Source organism: Chiloscyllium punctatum, chromosome 11 (assembly GCF_047496795.1).
Source record: "Chiloscyllium punctatum isolate Juve2018m chromosome 11, sChiPun1.3, whole genome shotgun sequence".
NCBI classification, from domain to species: Eukaryota; Metazoa; Chordata; class Chondrichthyes; order Orectolobiformes; family Hemiscylliidae; genus Chiloscyllium; species Chiloscyllium punctatum.
In genome coordinates this window covers 77,080,367-77,096,238 of record NC_092749.1, presented here as the reverse complement: position 1 = coordinate 77,096,238, position 15,872 = coordinate 77,080,367, and the positions used below count along the sequence as shown (strand labels likewise).

Sequence of the window (15,872 nt, the reverse complement as noted above, 5' to 3'; positions counted from 1 at the left end):
TGGAAAGAGATAAAAACAGCCATCATCTTATGCTGTAACAAGACCAGGAAACACCAAGACCAAGACTGATCTTATCAAGACCTCAGACAAAAAGAGGACAGCTCTCTGTGCCTGGCAAAACAACACCACCAATGAGACAAAGAGGAGAACTCAAAGTAGAAAGGTAGAGTTACGCAAAAGAACTAGGGAAATCAAGAACCAGTGTTGAACTGAGAAAGCTAAGCGCTGCAATTCCTTTCTGACAAGCATAGCACCTGGGGTTTCTTCAGTGCTACCAAGGCAATATACAGACTTAATATATTTGGCCTCAAATTGGTGAAAAGTAAGGAAGCATCCTTTTGAGAGACAGAGAAAAAAATAAGCTTCCAATGGAGCGAATACTTTCAAAGAACTCCTAAACCATGCTACAATCATTGTTGAGGACACATTTGAGGAAATATCCCCCACCCAGTCAAAGGTGATCTTGGACTCCCACTGAGTGTGGCAGAAGCTGAATCCTCCATTCGAAAAATGAAGAATGGAAAAGCTGCAGGAGTAGGCTAGATTCCAGAGGAGATTTTCAAACTGGCAGGCAGAGATATTATCAGTCTTCTCCAACAACTGTTGCTGAAAATTTGGGACAATGAAGAAATCCCTGTCAATTTCAGGGATGCTGCCATCACCACTATCTTCAAAAGGGGAATCAAATGGAACATGGAAACTACTGAGGAATCCATCTACTCTACATTGGCTGAATCTTCGCTAAGTGCCTTCTCCCAGACTCAGAGGAAATACTTCCTGAAAGCCGGTATTATTTCCAACCAGACTGTAGAACAATGGACATAATTTTCACTACTCAACAACTCCAAGAAAAATGCCAGGGACAACCCCAACCACTCTACATGGCCTTCATCAACTTAACCAAGGCTTTGACTCACACAATTTGGAAGCTTGATAGAAAATGCTATCAAAGATCAGCTGTCCAGTGAAATTCATGAACATCTCATATCTCCACCACAACAAGATGGTAAAGTCATAGAGAAGTACAACATAGAAACAGACCCTTTGGTCCAACTCATCCATGCTGACTAGATATCCTAAATTAATCTAGTCCCACTTGACAGCATTTGGCCCATATCCCTCTAAACCCTTCCTATTCATGTACCCATCCAGGTGCCAGTTAAATGTTGTAATTGTACCAACGTCCACCATTTCCGCTGGCAGCTCATTCCATACACTCACTACCCTCTGCATGGAAAAGTTGCCATCAGGTTCTTTTTAAATCTTTGTCCCTTACCTTAAACGTATGCACTCTAGTTTTGGACTCCTCTACCCTTGGGAAAAGACCTTGCCTATTCACCCTATCTGTGCACCTCATGATTTTATAAATTTCTATATGATGTTAAAGACAGTAATATTACAGAATCCTTTGAGGTCAAGACAGGGATAAAGCACAGAAATATCATGACCCCACCCTTTTCTCCATTTTCATTGCCACTATTTTTCTTCTGGTCAAAAACAAGTTTCCCAGTATGTGGAAATTGTTGAAATCCAAGATGAAAATGACACTGACATCACTTGTGGATCTTTAGTTTATGGATGGCAATGTCATCTGTAGTGATTGACATGAGGTTGGCCAGGTGGATCTCATTGAGTATGATTAGGGCTGGGTCTGGGCCAATCAGGGAGCCTTGGCCAACAAAAATAAACAGGAGTGAGAGCCCGGGTGTCCTTGGAGAAGGAGCACGCGGTGTCCACCAACACCCTGGAGTCGTTCAGGGAGAGGTGGGCGCCGCAAGGAGTGGAGTGTATTATTTCCCCGTCCAACTCTATTTTGATTTAGTCCCTACCCTCTCCTCCACTGTTTTGATCACACAGCATTGCCCTGTGGTTTGAAGGGCAGTGCTTGTCACTGGCCACTCGGGTGTTTTTCCTATCTTCCTGGTGGTGGAAATTGAATAAAGATTTGTGCACTTTGTGTCCTTTCACTGTGTCTCACACCTGCACACACACACACCATGGGTGCTGGGGAAAAATAAGCACTACCGCTGTTAGGCGGTAGTGTGGGGGTTAAGAAAAGAAAAATAAATAAACATGGGATGCCGCAGGGAGTGGAGTGCAAAGAAAAAAAAACAGGAGTGAGAGCCCGGGTGTCCTTGGAGAAGGAGCACGCGGTGTCCACCAACACCCTGGAGTTGTTCAGGGAGAGGTGGGCACTGCAGGGAGTGGAGTGCATTATTTCCCCCTCCAACTCTATTTTGATTTAGTCCCTACCCTCCCCTTCACTGTTTTGATCACACAGTATTGCCCTTTGATGTGAAGGGCAGTGCTTGTCACTGGCCACTCGGGTGTTTTTCATATCTTCCTGGTGGTGGAAATTGAATAAAGATTTGTACACCTTGTGTCTCTCACTGTGTCTCACACTGCACGCACACACCATGGGTGCTGGGGAAAAAATAAGCACTACCGCAGTTAGGCGGTAGTGTGGGGAAAAAGAAAAAAATCAAACAGGAATGTCTCCCCTTCATTGTTTTGATCACACAGCATTAAAAAAAAACAGGAGTGTATCTTCCTGGTGGTGGAAATTAAATAAAGATTCATGCACTTTGTGTCTTTCATTGTGTCTCACACCTGCACACACACCATGGGTGCTGGGGAAAAAAATAAGCACTACCACAGTTAGGCGGTAGTGTGGGGGTTAAAAAAAAACAGGAGATTGATCACACAGCAAAAAAATATATATACTGGAGTGTATCTACCTGGTGGTGGAAATTAAATAAATATTCGTACACCTTGTGTCTCTCACTGCGCCTCACACCTGCACACACGCAACATGGATGATGGGGGAAAAAAAAGCACTACTGCAGTTAGGCGGTAGTGTGGGGGTTAAAAAATAATCAGAAAAAAAAACAGGAGTGTATCTTCCTGGTGGTGGAAATTGAATAAAGATTCGCACACCTTGTGTCTCTCACTGTGTCTCACACCTGCAAAAAAAAACAGGAGTGTAACTAGAGTCTGCTGGATCTGCACAAACTCTCCTCTGACCACATGGACCCTCATCTTTGTGACTTCCTGGAGAGACACTACCTGGAAGAGCAAGTGAAGATGATCAAGAATCTAGGAGATCATATCACCAACCTGAAGAGACTGGGAGCCCTGAGAATGGCCTGGGAGAGGACCTGTTTGACAGGCTCAGCCTGGGGGAGAGTGACTGAACTGACTGCAATCTATGATTCCCTGTCCTATGGGACATTCTGTGCCTTCTGTATGAAACTCAATAGCTGTCACTAATTGCTCAGTCTTTTTCTTACTACTAATTAAATGGAAATTGGTATAGCAAAAATTTTTTTAAAATTAACAGGAGTGTGAGGGCAGCATGGTGGCTCAGTGGTTAGCACTGCTGCCTCATAACACCAGGGTCCCAGGTTCGATTCCAGCCTCGGGTGATTGTCTGTGTAGAGTTTGCACATTCTCCCAGTGTCTGCGTGGGTTTCCTCCGGGTGCTCCGTTTTCCTCCCACAGTCCAAAGATGTGCAGGTCAGGTGAATTGGCTATGCTAAATTGCCCATAGTGTTCGGTGCATTAGTGAGAGGGAAATGAGTCTGGGTGGGTTACTCTTCGAAGGATCAGTGTGGACTTGTTGGGCCGAAGAGCCTGTTGAAAAAAAGAAGAGAAAAAAACAAACAAAAAAAAAGGAGTGTTTTGATGTGAAGGGCATTGCTTGTCACTGGCAAGAACTTTCACAAGCTTGGGGGTAGATGTTCACAGGTAAAGGAACGACTGGAAAGTGGGAAGCCTTCAAAAATGAGATAACGGCAGTCCAGGGACAATATGTTCCTGTTAGGGTGAAGGACAAGGTTGGTAGGAGTAGGGAATGCTGCATGACTGGAAAAATTGAGGTTTGGGTCAAGAATAAGAAAGAAGCATATGTCAGGTACAGACAGCAGAGATCGAGTGACTCCCTCGAAGACTATAAAGACAGTAGGAGTATACTTATCAGGGAAATCAGGATGGCAAAAAGTGGACATGAGATAGCTTTGACAAATAGGCTTAAGAAGATTCCAAAGGGAATCTACATATATAAAGGACAAATGAGTAACTAGGGAGAAAATAGGCTCCTTAAAGGTCAGCAAGGCCATCTACATGTAGAACCACTGGAAAAGGTTGAGATACTAAAGAAGTATTTTGCATCAGTGTTTATTGTGGAGAAGGACATGGAAGACAGAGAACATGGGGAAATAGATGGCAATATCTTGAAAAATATCCATATTACATAGGAGGAGGTGCTGGATATCTTACAATGCACAATGGTGGATAAATCAGATCAGACCTGATCAGATGTACCCTAGAACTCTGTGGGAAGCTAGGGAAATGATTGTTGGGCCCCTTGCTAAGATATTTGTATCATTGATTGCCACAGGTGAGGTGCCGGAAGACTGGAGGTTGGCTAACATGGCTCCAGTATTTAAGAAAGGTGGTAAGGAAAAGCCAGGGAACTATAGACCGATGAGCTTGACGTCAGTGGTGGGCAAGTTGTTGGATGGAATCCTGAGGGAAGGATTTATATGTATTTGGACGTATTTGTTTAGGGATAGTCAACATGGCTTTGTGCATGGGAAATAATGTCTCACTGCCTTGATTGAATTTTTTGAAGAAGTAATGAAGAGGATTGATGGGGGCAGAGTGGTAGGCATTATCAATATGGACTTCAGTAAGGCATTTGACAAGGTTCCTCATGGTCGACTGGTTAGTGAGGGTAGGTCTCATGAAGGGAGAACAAGAACTGACTCAAAGGTAGAAGACAAAGGGTGGTGGTGCAGGGTTGCATTTCAGACTGGAGGCCTGTGAACAGTGGTGTGCCGCAAGAATTGCTGCTGGGTCCACAGCTTTTCGTCATTTATATAAATAATTTGCATGTGAGCATAAAAAGGTATAGTTGCAGATGACACCAAAAGTGGTGGTTTAGTGGACAACAAAGAAGGTTACCTCAGAGTACAATGCGATCTTGATCAGATGGGCCAATGGGCTGAGGAGTGGCAGATGCAGTTTAATTTAGATAAATGTGAGATGCTGCATTTTGTAAAGGCAAAACAGGGCAGGTCTTATATATTTATTGGTAAGGCCCTGGGGTGTATTGATAAACGAAGAGAACTTGGAGTGCATAGTTCCTTGATAGTAGAATGCCAGGTGGACAGGATAGTGAAACAGGTGTTTGGTATGTTTGCCTTTATTGGTATGGGAGAATTTGACCAAAATTGACACAAAACTGTATAGAAACCATTTAATCACAAAGCATAATGGCTTCTATACAGTTTTGTGTCAGTTTTGGTCAAATTCTCCTGCGATTGGTCAATGCATTGAGTATAACAGTTGGGAGGTCATGTTGTGGTTGTACAGTGCTTTGGCTAGATCTCTTTTGGAATATTGCATACAGTTATAGTTTCCCTGCTGTAGGAAGTGTTCAGAAAAGATTTATAAGGGTGTTGCCAGGATTGGAGGGTTTGAGATATAGAGAGAGGCCGCACAGGCTGGGGCTATTTTCCCTGTAGTGTCAAAGGCTGAGGGTTGACCTTATAGAGGTTTATAAAATCATGAGGGGCATGGATAGGGTGAATAGGCAAAGTTTTTTTTTCCCTTGGGTGGGAACTCCAAAACTACAGGCCATAGATTTAAGGTGAGAGGGGAACAATTTAAAAGGGGCCTAAGGGCAACTTGTTCACACAGAGGGTGGTGCGTGTATGGAATGAGCTGCAGAGGAAGTGGAGGAGTCTGGTACGATTACAAAATGTAAAATACATCTGGATGAGTATATGAATAGGAAGGGTTTAGAGGCATATTGTCCAAATGCTGTTAAATGGGACTGGATATATTTAGGCTATCTGGTCAGCATGGATGAGTTGGACCGATGGGTCTGCATCCGTGCTGTACAACTCAATAACTATATATAACATAATTTTGATATGTATGAAAATAAACCTTATATACAGGTATGCTCTGTGAGCAATCCATCAGTTCCCTTCTCATAGAAGTGACCTCTACGTGGAAACTGTCCCCCTTCAATCGACTCTCGCTTTAGTATCTATGAATTACAGAACATCTATTTCTTCCATATTAAGTGCAATATAAGAATCTTTATGGTTTCGGGATAATTACATTTGATCGATAGGATTGGGGGGGGGGGGAGGAATAAAGAGACGTGGTGTTTACACTGTCAGCCGGAAGGGGGAGATCGTGGCTTTTGGATGACTGAGAGCTGTGGAGCAGAGAGGTTACTGAAGTGTGTGCGTGTGGATAGTCTTCCTTTGGTTACCTGAGACCGTCTGTTGGTTGTGAGCAGAGAGTGTGGCAGACGCAGTCCGGATTAGTTGTTGCTTTCGGCACAGAAACTTAAATATGTTCGCAGCGGCAAGTTGTTTCACATTTATGATCATTCTCCTTGTTGTCGAACCTCAAAGAGGTAGGGAGAAGGCTGGGCATTCTGTTTATATTATTGAGTTTAAGAAAAAAATAGTTTAAAGGCGTAATTTAGTTTTCCAAACAGCTATGAGCGGGAAGAACAACATTTTCAGTTAATTTTTAACGAACGTTATATGGTTCATTGGGTAATAATTTGAGTTGTACCCCGCTTTTTAAAAATTCAATGATATTTTCAGACTGATTGATTAGTCAGAGGCATTTTCTCCTCATGTTCACGGGCCGAGTTTTAACGCAAAGTAGTCACAACAGTTGACATCAGTTTCAGTGTGGTGTGCTGAGCGGACTTCTTTTGCTTTAAATTGTTGTCTTGCCACTAGCACTACTTTAGCCTCTGTAATTCCGAGAGTCTTAATCATTAAAATAAAATCAATTTCGGATTAACTTTAAACTTGTAATCAAAGCAGAGTATTTGCCACATTAAAACCGTTTTTAAAACCGCAGAAGTTGACAATAGTTTTAAATGTCATTCTGAGAAACATTTTGTCTCAAAGCTTTTTTAAATTAATTTCTTCAATACCCGGCCGCCCCCCCACGCTCGTCTGCAATGCTCAGGTTTTTCGTTTCATTCTAAAACGTCTTCGGATGAGCGGTGCTCGGGCAGTCCTGCATTTGGCAAGTGATGTTGAAAACGTCTGGAAATTTGCTGGAAATTCTTTCGATTCAGTTTTCCGTCTTAAGTCATTGTGGAACTCTGCATTTCTTTTAGTTCAGTTTAGTTCGAGTGACTGCGATGAGCAGAGCCAAAACCAATTGTGTTTTACGATTTCAATACAATGTTGCTGGGTCCGTTGGCATCCAAATTATTATCGTCTGTAGATTTCTAGCAGCGATTTAGTTTAAAATTTAATGCAAGAATCCTAGCTGAGCGTTAAGAGGAGTCACCGGCTCATAGCTTGGCGATATTAAGGACCGCAGCTGCTGGAAGTCCGAATCGATAAAATGTGGTGCTATCGAAGCACAGCAGGTTAAACAGCTTCAGCGGAGCAGGATGCTGTCTGAGCTGCTGTGCTTCTCCAGCTCCACGTTTTATCGACGCCAGCTCATAACGTTTAATCTAAACCTTTCAATCCGTGATACCAGTCCACATACCTATGTCTATTCCATACAGACAGACAGACTTTGAATCCATTTATTGAATGTGAGATTTGTTTTCAAGTTATTTAAACCTTCTTGATATAAACTTATTGTGTTTTATGTATTGTGTACGAGTTCCTGATAAATATTTTGCTATATTCAGACTATCGTTTTATAGAAGTTTAGTTTTATTTTGTGTAATCACAAGAATTTAAACAAAAACTTTAAATGATTTTTTAAAAAGACATTCCAACATACCCTGCCTTATTGGGAAGCTACTGAAGTCTTCACTAGCTCCTGTGTCAAGCAGGGCAGTTTGGATGATATTTGGCAGTTATTAGAATATATGTGTGTTTGTTATTCTTTTGGGGGCAGCGGAGACGCAAAAAAAATCCTGTGAATTTGAGAATAAATACGTTAATCCTGCTGCAGTAACAGGTGCCACTGTTTCATTGTAAGTTATCATTGGTAGAATGATGGAAACTGACCAATAGAATGTACTCAGTGGCCAACATAGAGTTCCGCAACTTTATCCTCTGTGAAGCATGGAACATAACTTACCCGTTCAGTAGAATAATAGTACTATTTTCCATGACTATTTTGGCCAGTTATTCTACTAAAGCAGTCAGTGTGTTCATGTTATTTTGGAAAGAGTTGGAATTTAAGCTTGGTGATTATTCCCAGGGCTAAATCAGCCCGTTTCAGTATGTTAATTAGATTTTGAAAGATGGACAATTTTCCTAAAGAAAAGTGAAAAATAATATAAATGTATGTCTGTTCATTAACATTTAAAAAAAAATAAAAGCACATTTGTACATATTTTCTAATCAGCCTGTTCAGCAGTGTTATACATTGCTCAAAGGTAGGGTCCTGCCACTGCACCATAAGGGCTCTCAAATGAGATTTGTCTGACTTTTTCAATCGTTTCAGGATATGTCACAAGACTTCTCAGCAAATGAAATATGTTTGAGAGAAGGGGAAGGCAGATTTCATTTTTGGATTGCTGATATTGTTGGACAAGCAGTTTGGATGGCTGTCTTCTGTTAGTACAATTTCAGGATGGAGAAGGCCAGTCAGTGTAGCCTCAGTGATAGGCAAGTTATTAGAATGGTATTCTGTGTTTCAGAATTGAAAGTTAAAAATCACACAACACCAACAAGTTTATTTGGAGGTACGTGGGGCACTGTTCTTTCAACATGTGACATACTGATTAATCGGGAATAGTTAGCGTGGATTTGTTAAGGGAATGTGTTGAAAAACTTTTTTAAAAATGTTTTGAGAAGATATTTGAGTGTTGATGAGGGTAATGTAATTGATGTAGTCTACATAGACTTCATCAATAGTTTTTATGACATTGGTAGATTGGGCAAGAAAGTAAAAGCCCATGTGAACTGAGGCAGAGTTGCACATTTGGATCCAAATTTGCTGAGGCAGGAAGCAGAGATGGTAGAGGAATGTTTCTGTGGATGGAAATCTGGTTCCAGTAGGATTCCACAGTGTTTGCTGCTGTGTCCCTTGCTCTTTGTGGTGCATGTTCATGATTTGGACTTAAATGTAAGTGGTGTCAGCAAGAAGTTCATGGATGACATAAAAATTGATAATTACTGAGGTGGATAGCTGTATGCTGGGACTGTACAAAATAGTGGCTATAACTTTAGAGTCTTGTGGCATGGTAGTAGTGTCCCTACCTTTGGGTCAGAAGGCCAGGGTTCAAGTCCTGGTTAGATGTAACTGGAGTACTGTATAAAGTTCTGGTTACCACATCATAGCAAGGATATGATTACACAAGAGAGGGTGCAGAAGAAAATTGCTAGGATGCTGCAAGGTCTGAGCTAAGAGGAAAGATTGGATTATCTGGACTTGTTTTCTTTGGAGCGGCTAAGTTTGAGAGGCATCAGACAAGTTTATAAGATTGGGGGGGGGCCAACAGTAAGGCACTTCCTTTTACATTAGTTGAGAGGTCAATACCTAGAGGGCATAGATTAAAGATGAAGTTGAAGACCAAGAGGAGAGTGGAGGAGAATTTTATTTCACTGAGGTTGGTGAGAATCTGAAGTCACTGCCTGAACGGGAGGTTGAATCAGAAACTCTTTTAGTATTTGGATCAGTGTAGTCATGCTTGTGACCAGATGGGCACAAAGGCCAAATGGTCACCTCATGTGCTGCAGAGTTTCATGTCTCTAGGAATTAGCAGCTAAAAGTAGAAGTCAGAACTCAGAAGAAATTATGGAGAGTTGAGAAAATGGGAAATTGCTGGCTTTGTGCTGGAGAAGCTGTAAGAGGCTTGGAAAAAGTCTCCATGATTCTGCGCAGCCAATTGAGAGGAAGTTGAAAAGTCCCTTTGCCATATTTACTTCATAAAATAAAGCAAGGCTGAAGCTCAGGCAAAGCCTAGGGATGCATCTGGCTCAGTGAAGCTGGCTATACTTGGAGTGTACTGTTGGCCTCCTAACTGCTGGAGAGAAATGGAAGATCAGATATGTATGCAAATTTCAGAGCAGTGTAATAGTAATAGGTCTTGTCTCATCAATCTGATTGTCAACTCTTCAAAAAGTTCAAAGATAATTGAGGGAAGGGCTGTGGATGTAGTTTATATGGAATTTTAAGCATTTAACAAAGTCTAACGTGGCAGATTGATACAAAAACCAAAATCGAATGGGATTCAGAGTAGGCTGGCGAGATGGATACAAAACTGGCTTGGTTGTTGAAGACAGAGGGTAGAGGTGGAAGGGTATTTTTCAGAATGGAGACCCATAGCTAATAGTGTTCCACACAGATCAATCCTAGGTCATCTGTTTGCAGTATAAATAAATTATTTGGAGGAAGATATGGATGGTGGATTAGTAAGTTTGCAGGTAACATGAAGGTTGGTAGAGTTGTTGATAGTGCTAATGATTGTGAAAGGATACAACAAGATATAGATAGGTGACTTGTGCACAGAAAGAGCAGATAGAATTTAATACAGATAAAAGTGAGGAAATGCATTTTGGAGGATAAAGTTTAGTTGTGAATTATACAGTAAATGGCAGGAACATTAACACACAGACAGATCTGGGCGTGCAGGTCCACAGTTTCCTAAAAGTGGCAACACAGATGGACAAGATGATTAAGACGACATTATGGCATGCTTGCCTTCATTGGCCGGGGCATGGAATAGAAGAGTTGGCGAACTGTGTTGTAGCTATATAAAACACTAGTTTGGCCACATTTGGAGTATTGTGTGCAGTTTTGGTCACCATCCTACCAGAAGGGCATAGAAGCTTCAGGAGAGTGCAGAGAAAGGGTATTGGCTATGAGGAAAGGTTGAAAGGTCTAGGACTGTTTTCACTGGAAAGACTGTGGCTGAAAGGCGCCCTGACAGAGATCTACAAAATTATGAGAGGCATAAATAGGGTGGATAGTCAGAGCTTTTTCCTCAGGTTTGAAGTTTCAGTTACAAGGGGGCACAGGTTCAAGGTGAGAAGGGGAAAGTATAAGGGAGATGGGCGAGGGGTGTTTTTCCATAGAGTGGTAGGAGCATGGAATACGCTGCCAGATGAGGTAGTGAAAACAGGCACATTGGCAACATTTAAGAGACATCTGGATGGTTACATGAATAGGGAGGGAATAGAGGGATACAGACTGAAGAAGGGCAGAAGGTTTTTTTAGTTAGGATATGATGATTGGCACAGGCTTGGAGGGCCAAAGGGCCTGTTCTTGTGCTGTACTTCTCTTTTGTTCTTCGTAATAATGGGGTAGTCATAGGGAGGGAGTTCAACTTCCTCTCCGTTAACTGTGATAATCATAGTATGAAAGATTTTTAGAAAACAGAATTCTTAAAGTGCATCCAGGAGAGCTTTTAAAAGCTGTATATTAAAGGCCTTACAAGAGAGGGGGTCATCCTGGACTTAATTTTATGTAACGAACGAGGCAAGTAGTTGAAATAGTGGTGGGAGAACATTTTGCAGACAGTGATCATAATTCCTTTAGATTCCAGGTAGTTGTGGGAAAGGGCAAGAATGGGCCTGAAATCAAAGTTATAAACTAGGGGAAGTCTGCTTTTTAAAATGATAATTTGTGCGTGGAGCTGGAGGACATAGGTAAGGGTCTGTGAATCTTTTGTGTTGGCATTCACTTTAGAGCAATGATGTGGGTGTTGCAATCTGGTCAAAGAACTAGGTAATAATTAAAGAAATTAGCTTAGCAGATGTTCTGAGAGGGCAGATAGGGTTAAATGAGATAAATCTCTTGGTGTGATATGTTTACCAGGCTGTTGTGCGAGGCAAGGAAGGATTAATCAGGAATGCTGGCAATAATTTTGATTGCTGTCTAGTCACAGGATAGATGCCAGAGGACTGAAGAATGCCTTCATTGCTCAGTCCTTTGACTATAGGAGTTGGGGAGTCATGGGGAGATTGCCCAATACATTGGTGAGGTCTCTTATGGAATTGCGTCCAGTTCTGGTTGCCCAGTTACAGAAAGGATATTGTTAAGCCAGAGGGGGTTCAGAAGAGGTGTGAAAGGTTTAAGTTATAAAAAAAGGCTGGTCAGAAGTTTCATACATAGTGAGAGGTACAGAGCTAATGGTAGTTGTCTTTTCCTGAGGATGGGAGATTTCAAGACTAGGGGGCACATTTTTAAGGCGAGAGAAGAGAGTTGTAAAACAAAAAAGACATGAGGGGCAAAAGTTTTACGCAGAAGGTGGTTTGTGTGTGGAATGAACTTCCAGACGAAGTGGTGGATGTGGATATATAATTATAAAAGGCATTTGGATAAGTACATGAATGGGAAGGTTTGGAGGGATATGGGCCAGAAGCAGGCAGGTGGGACTAGTTTAGTTTGGGATTATATTCAGCATGGACTGGTTGGACCAAAGGGTCTGTTTCCATGTTGTATGACTGACTCTAAGGAAACATGGGATAAACCAGGTAGTTTAATCACTGTGGTGGGAAACTATTGGAAGCAAATCGGAGGGACAGAATTAACTTGCATTTGGAGAAGCAGGCATTAATTATCAACAGTCAGCAGCATTTTTGTTGAAAGGAGGTCGTGTCTGACCAACTTGACTGAATATTTCAGGTTTGTAAATGAGGGCAATGCATTCAACTTAGTCAACTTGGACTTCAGAGCTTTTGCTAGGGTCCTGCAGGGAAGACTGATAGCAAAGATAAGACCCTGTGGGATCCAAGGAAATTTGGCTATTTGGATGACTGGCAGGAAGCAGAGGGCTTTTTTGAGATGGAAGCCTGCGTCCAGTGGGGTATTGTAAGGGTTAGTGTTGGGACCCGTGCTGCTTTTGTTTATATATAAACGATTTAAATTTGAATATAAGGAGGTTAGTCAGTTGGTTTGTAGATGACACAAAAATTAGTTGAGTGGTAAAGAGTATGGTGGTAAATGAGGAGGGCAGCCTTAGATTACAGGAGAATATTGACCAGCTGGTCAGATGGACTGATCAATGGAAAATGGAATTCAATCCAGATAAATTTTGGAAAGGGTTCAGAAGAGATTTACCAGGTTATCACCTGATATGGAGGGAAGATCTAATGAGGAAAGTCTGAGGGACTTGAGGCTGTTTTCTTTGAAGTGAAGAAGGTTGAGAGGTAACTTATTTGAGATACATGGAGTAATCACAGAGTTAGATAGGGTGGACAGTGAGAGCCTTTTTCCTTGAATGGTGATGGCAAGTACAAGAGGACATAGCTTTAAATTGAGGGGTGATAGATATAGGACAGATGTCAGAGGTAGTTTCTTTACTCAGTAGTAGGCGAGTAGAAGACCCAGTCTGCAACACTAGTGGACTTGCAAACTTCAAGGGCATTTAAATTGTCATTGGATAGACATATGGATGAAACCGAAATAGTGTAGGATAGATAGGCTTCAGATTGGTTCCATAGGTCACTGCAACATAGAGGGCCAATATTCTGTAAATTTGAGAAGATGCACTTGGACAGGATAAACAAGGTAGTTGAATACCTGATGCATGGGTAGGACCTTGTTGTGCATGTTAACAGTCCCTTAAGGTAGTGAGACTGGTAGATAAAGTGAGTAAGAAGGCATATGGGAGTTTGTTTATAAATTCACCTGTTTTTAGAAATGTTATTACACATGTCTGGAGCAGATGGAATTTGAATCTGGGACAAAAGCTTTGACAAAGAGTCAGTTAGACTTGAAACATCAGCTCTTTTCTCTCCTTACAGATGCTGCCAGAACTGCTGAGATTTTCCAGCATTTTCTCTTTTGGTTTGAATCTGGGACTCCTGGCTCAGCAGTAGAGACGTTACTGCTGCACCACAAGCGACTTGCCTTTATTATCTGAGGCATAGAGTTAAAGACTAGGGAGGTTATGCTAGAACTGTAGCTGTGGTCTAACCAATGTTTTATAGAGTGTTCTGTGCAATTCTGGAATCCACATTAAAGGAGGGATGTGATTACACTGGAGATGGTCAAGAGGAGATTTGCCAGGATGTTGCCTGGGCTAGGGAGTTTTAGTTATGAAAGGGATTGGATAGATAGGACTGTTTTCCTGAGAACAGAGGAAAATTGGGGGGGGGGGGTGCAGGGGGACCCACGCAAGGACTGTAACAAACACTACATTAGACAAACAGGCAGAAAACTAGCCACCAGGATACATGACCACCAACTAGCCACAAAAAGACATGACCCTCTCTCACTAGTATCCTCACTTATGGATGAGAAAGGACACCACTTCGACTGGGACAACACATCCATTCTAGGATAAGCCAAACAAAGACATGCATGAGAATTCCTAGAAGCATGGCATTCCAACTGTGTTAGACCCCATCTACCACCCCTGAGAAAGAGAACAGGAAGTGATGTCACCACAGGAAGTGACATCGCCAACCCAAACAAATAGAAAGCAAGAATTTTCAGCATTGCTTCGCCTGAGGCCCACTGAAGATGTTACCTAGTAGGGTAACAAAATGTCTGGAAATGAGCCTTCCAGCTCAGCGAGCAAACCCACGTCCAAAACTGAGAGACTGCTGCGCACTCTGCTTGGAGAGATATGGCTCACTCCTGCTACACCTGATGTGCCTTGCAAGCTGAAGGTTTCCCCAGACATCACGTGGACTGCACAGTGTCTTTGGGTAAGGCAAGGGACATTAGAGTCTGCCACCTAATCAACTCTGCGAGGTGCTTAGGCACAACCGGCGCGTTCCTGCTTCCCAGACCTAGAATATCTTAGTGAAACGTCATCCCTGCTATCTGCCACGTAAGTTCATCCCCACCACCCTGACAGCAGTCTCCATATCACCGAAGGTGAAGTGAAGAATGCTCTGGATGAAATTTACACCGTTACTAGTGCACTGGAGACTAAATTCTCCAAGGCTTTATTCATAGTGGCTGGTAACTTCAACCAGCCCAAACTTCAAGAGAGTGCTACCAAAATGCCATCAACATGTCTCCTGCCATACCAGGGGGTCGAACATCTTGACCATTTCTGCACAACCAAAGATGCCAAATGATTCATATCCCGTCCACACTTTAGAAAATCAGATCAGAATACTGTGTTCCTCCTCCCAGCCTACAAGCAGAAGTTGAAACAGGAAGACCCAGTACAGAAAGTAATATGATGCTGGTTTGAGGCAGCAGAAGAGCTTCTCAGTAACTGCCTGGAATCAGTGGACTGGACCATATTCAGGAATTCAGCTGATGACCTCGACGAGTACTCCACCACCATTACAGACTTCATTAGCAAGTGCATACAGGACTGCATGCCAAGAGAAGTCAATCCACATGTTTCCCAACTGGAAACCTTGGACGAACTGGGAAATCCATTGGGAGGAAGTGAGGACTGCAGATGTTGGAGATCAAAAAGTGTGGCGCTGGAAAAGCACAGCAGGTCAGGCAGCAACCGAGGAGCAGGAGAGTCGATGTCTCAGAATCCATTGCCTCCTGAAGACCATGCAAGTGACATGCATGTTGGATAATTCAGAACTTTACAGGAAATAGAGACATGACCTCTGCACAGCCATAAGAGATGCCAAGAGGCATTACCGGATTAAGTTAAAGGCCCAAACTAACTACATGAACATCTGCCGCCTGTAGCAAGGCCTACACAAAATAATATAAAAAATTAAGCATGACAAAATAGGAGACAAAAACACATCCTTCCCTGGTGTGCTCAATTCGCGCAGAATTCCACTGGAATGGTGTCTCGATTCTGACAGCTCTGGATGTACTTGTTCCTTCAGTCACTGCTGTAGACAACCGATTGGCTTAAGAGTAAACCTGAGGAAAATGACTGGGAACCCCGTTTGAGTCAGCCATGCACTCAGATCCTGCGTGGACAAACTAGCAACAGTATTGGCTGACATCTTTAACCTCTCCTTGCTACAATC

General features: G+C 42.4%; 1 protein-coding gene across 1 annotated transcript in view; it reads left to right on the top strand.

Moving 5' to 3' along the window:
- Window positions 1–6,295: 6,295 nt before the first annotated feature.
- The window catches only part of fndc1 (fibronectin type III domain containing 1), a 332,979-nt gene continuing 323,402 nt past the window's right edge, over window positions 6,296–15,872 (top strand). The window contains exon 1 of the mRNA XM_072581080.1: window positions 6,296–6,436. Within this exon, the coding sequence (XP_072437181.1) occupies window positions 6,373–6,436 (64 nt within the window). The 5' untranslated portion in view covers window positions 6,296–6,372. The remainder of the gene's footprint in view (window positions 6,437–15,872) is intronic.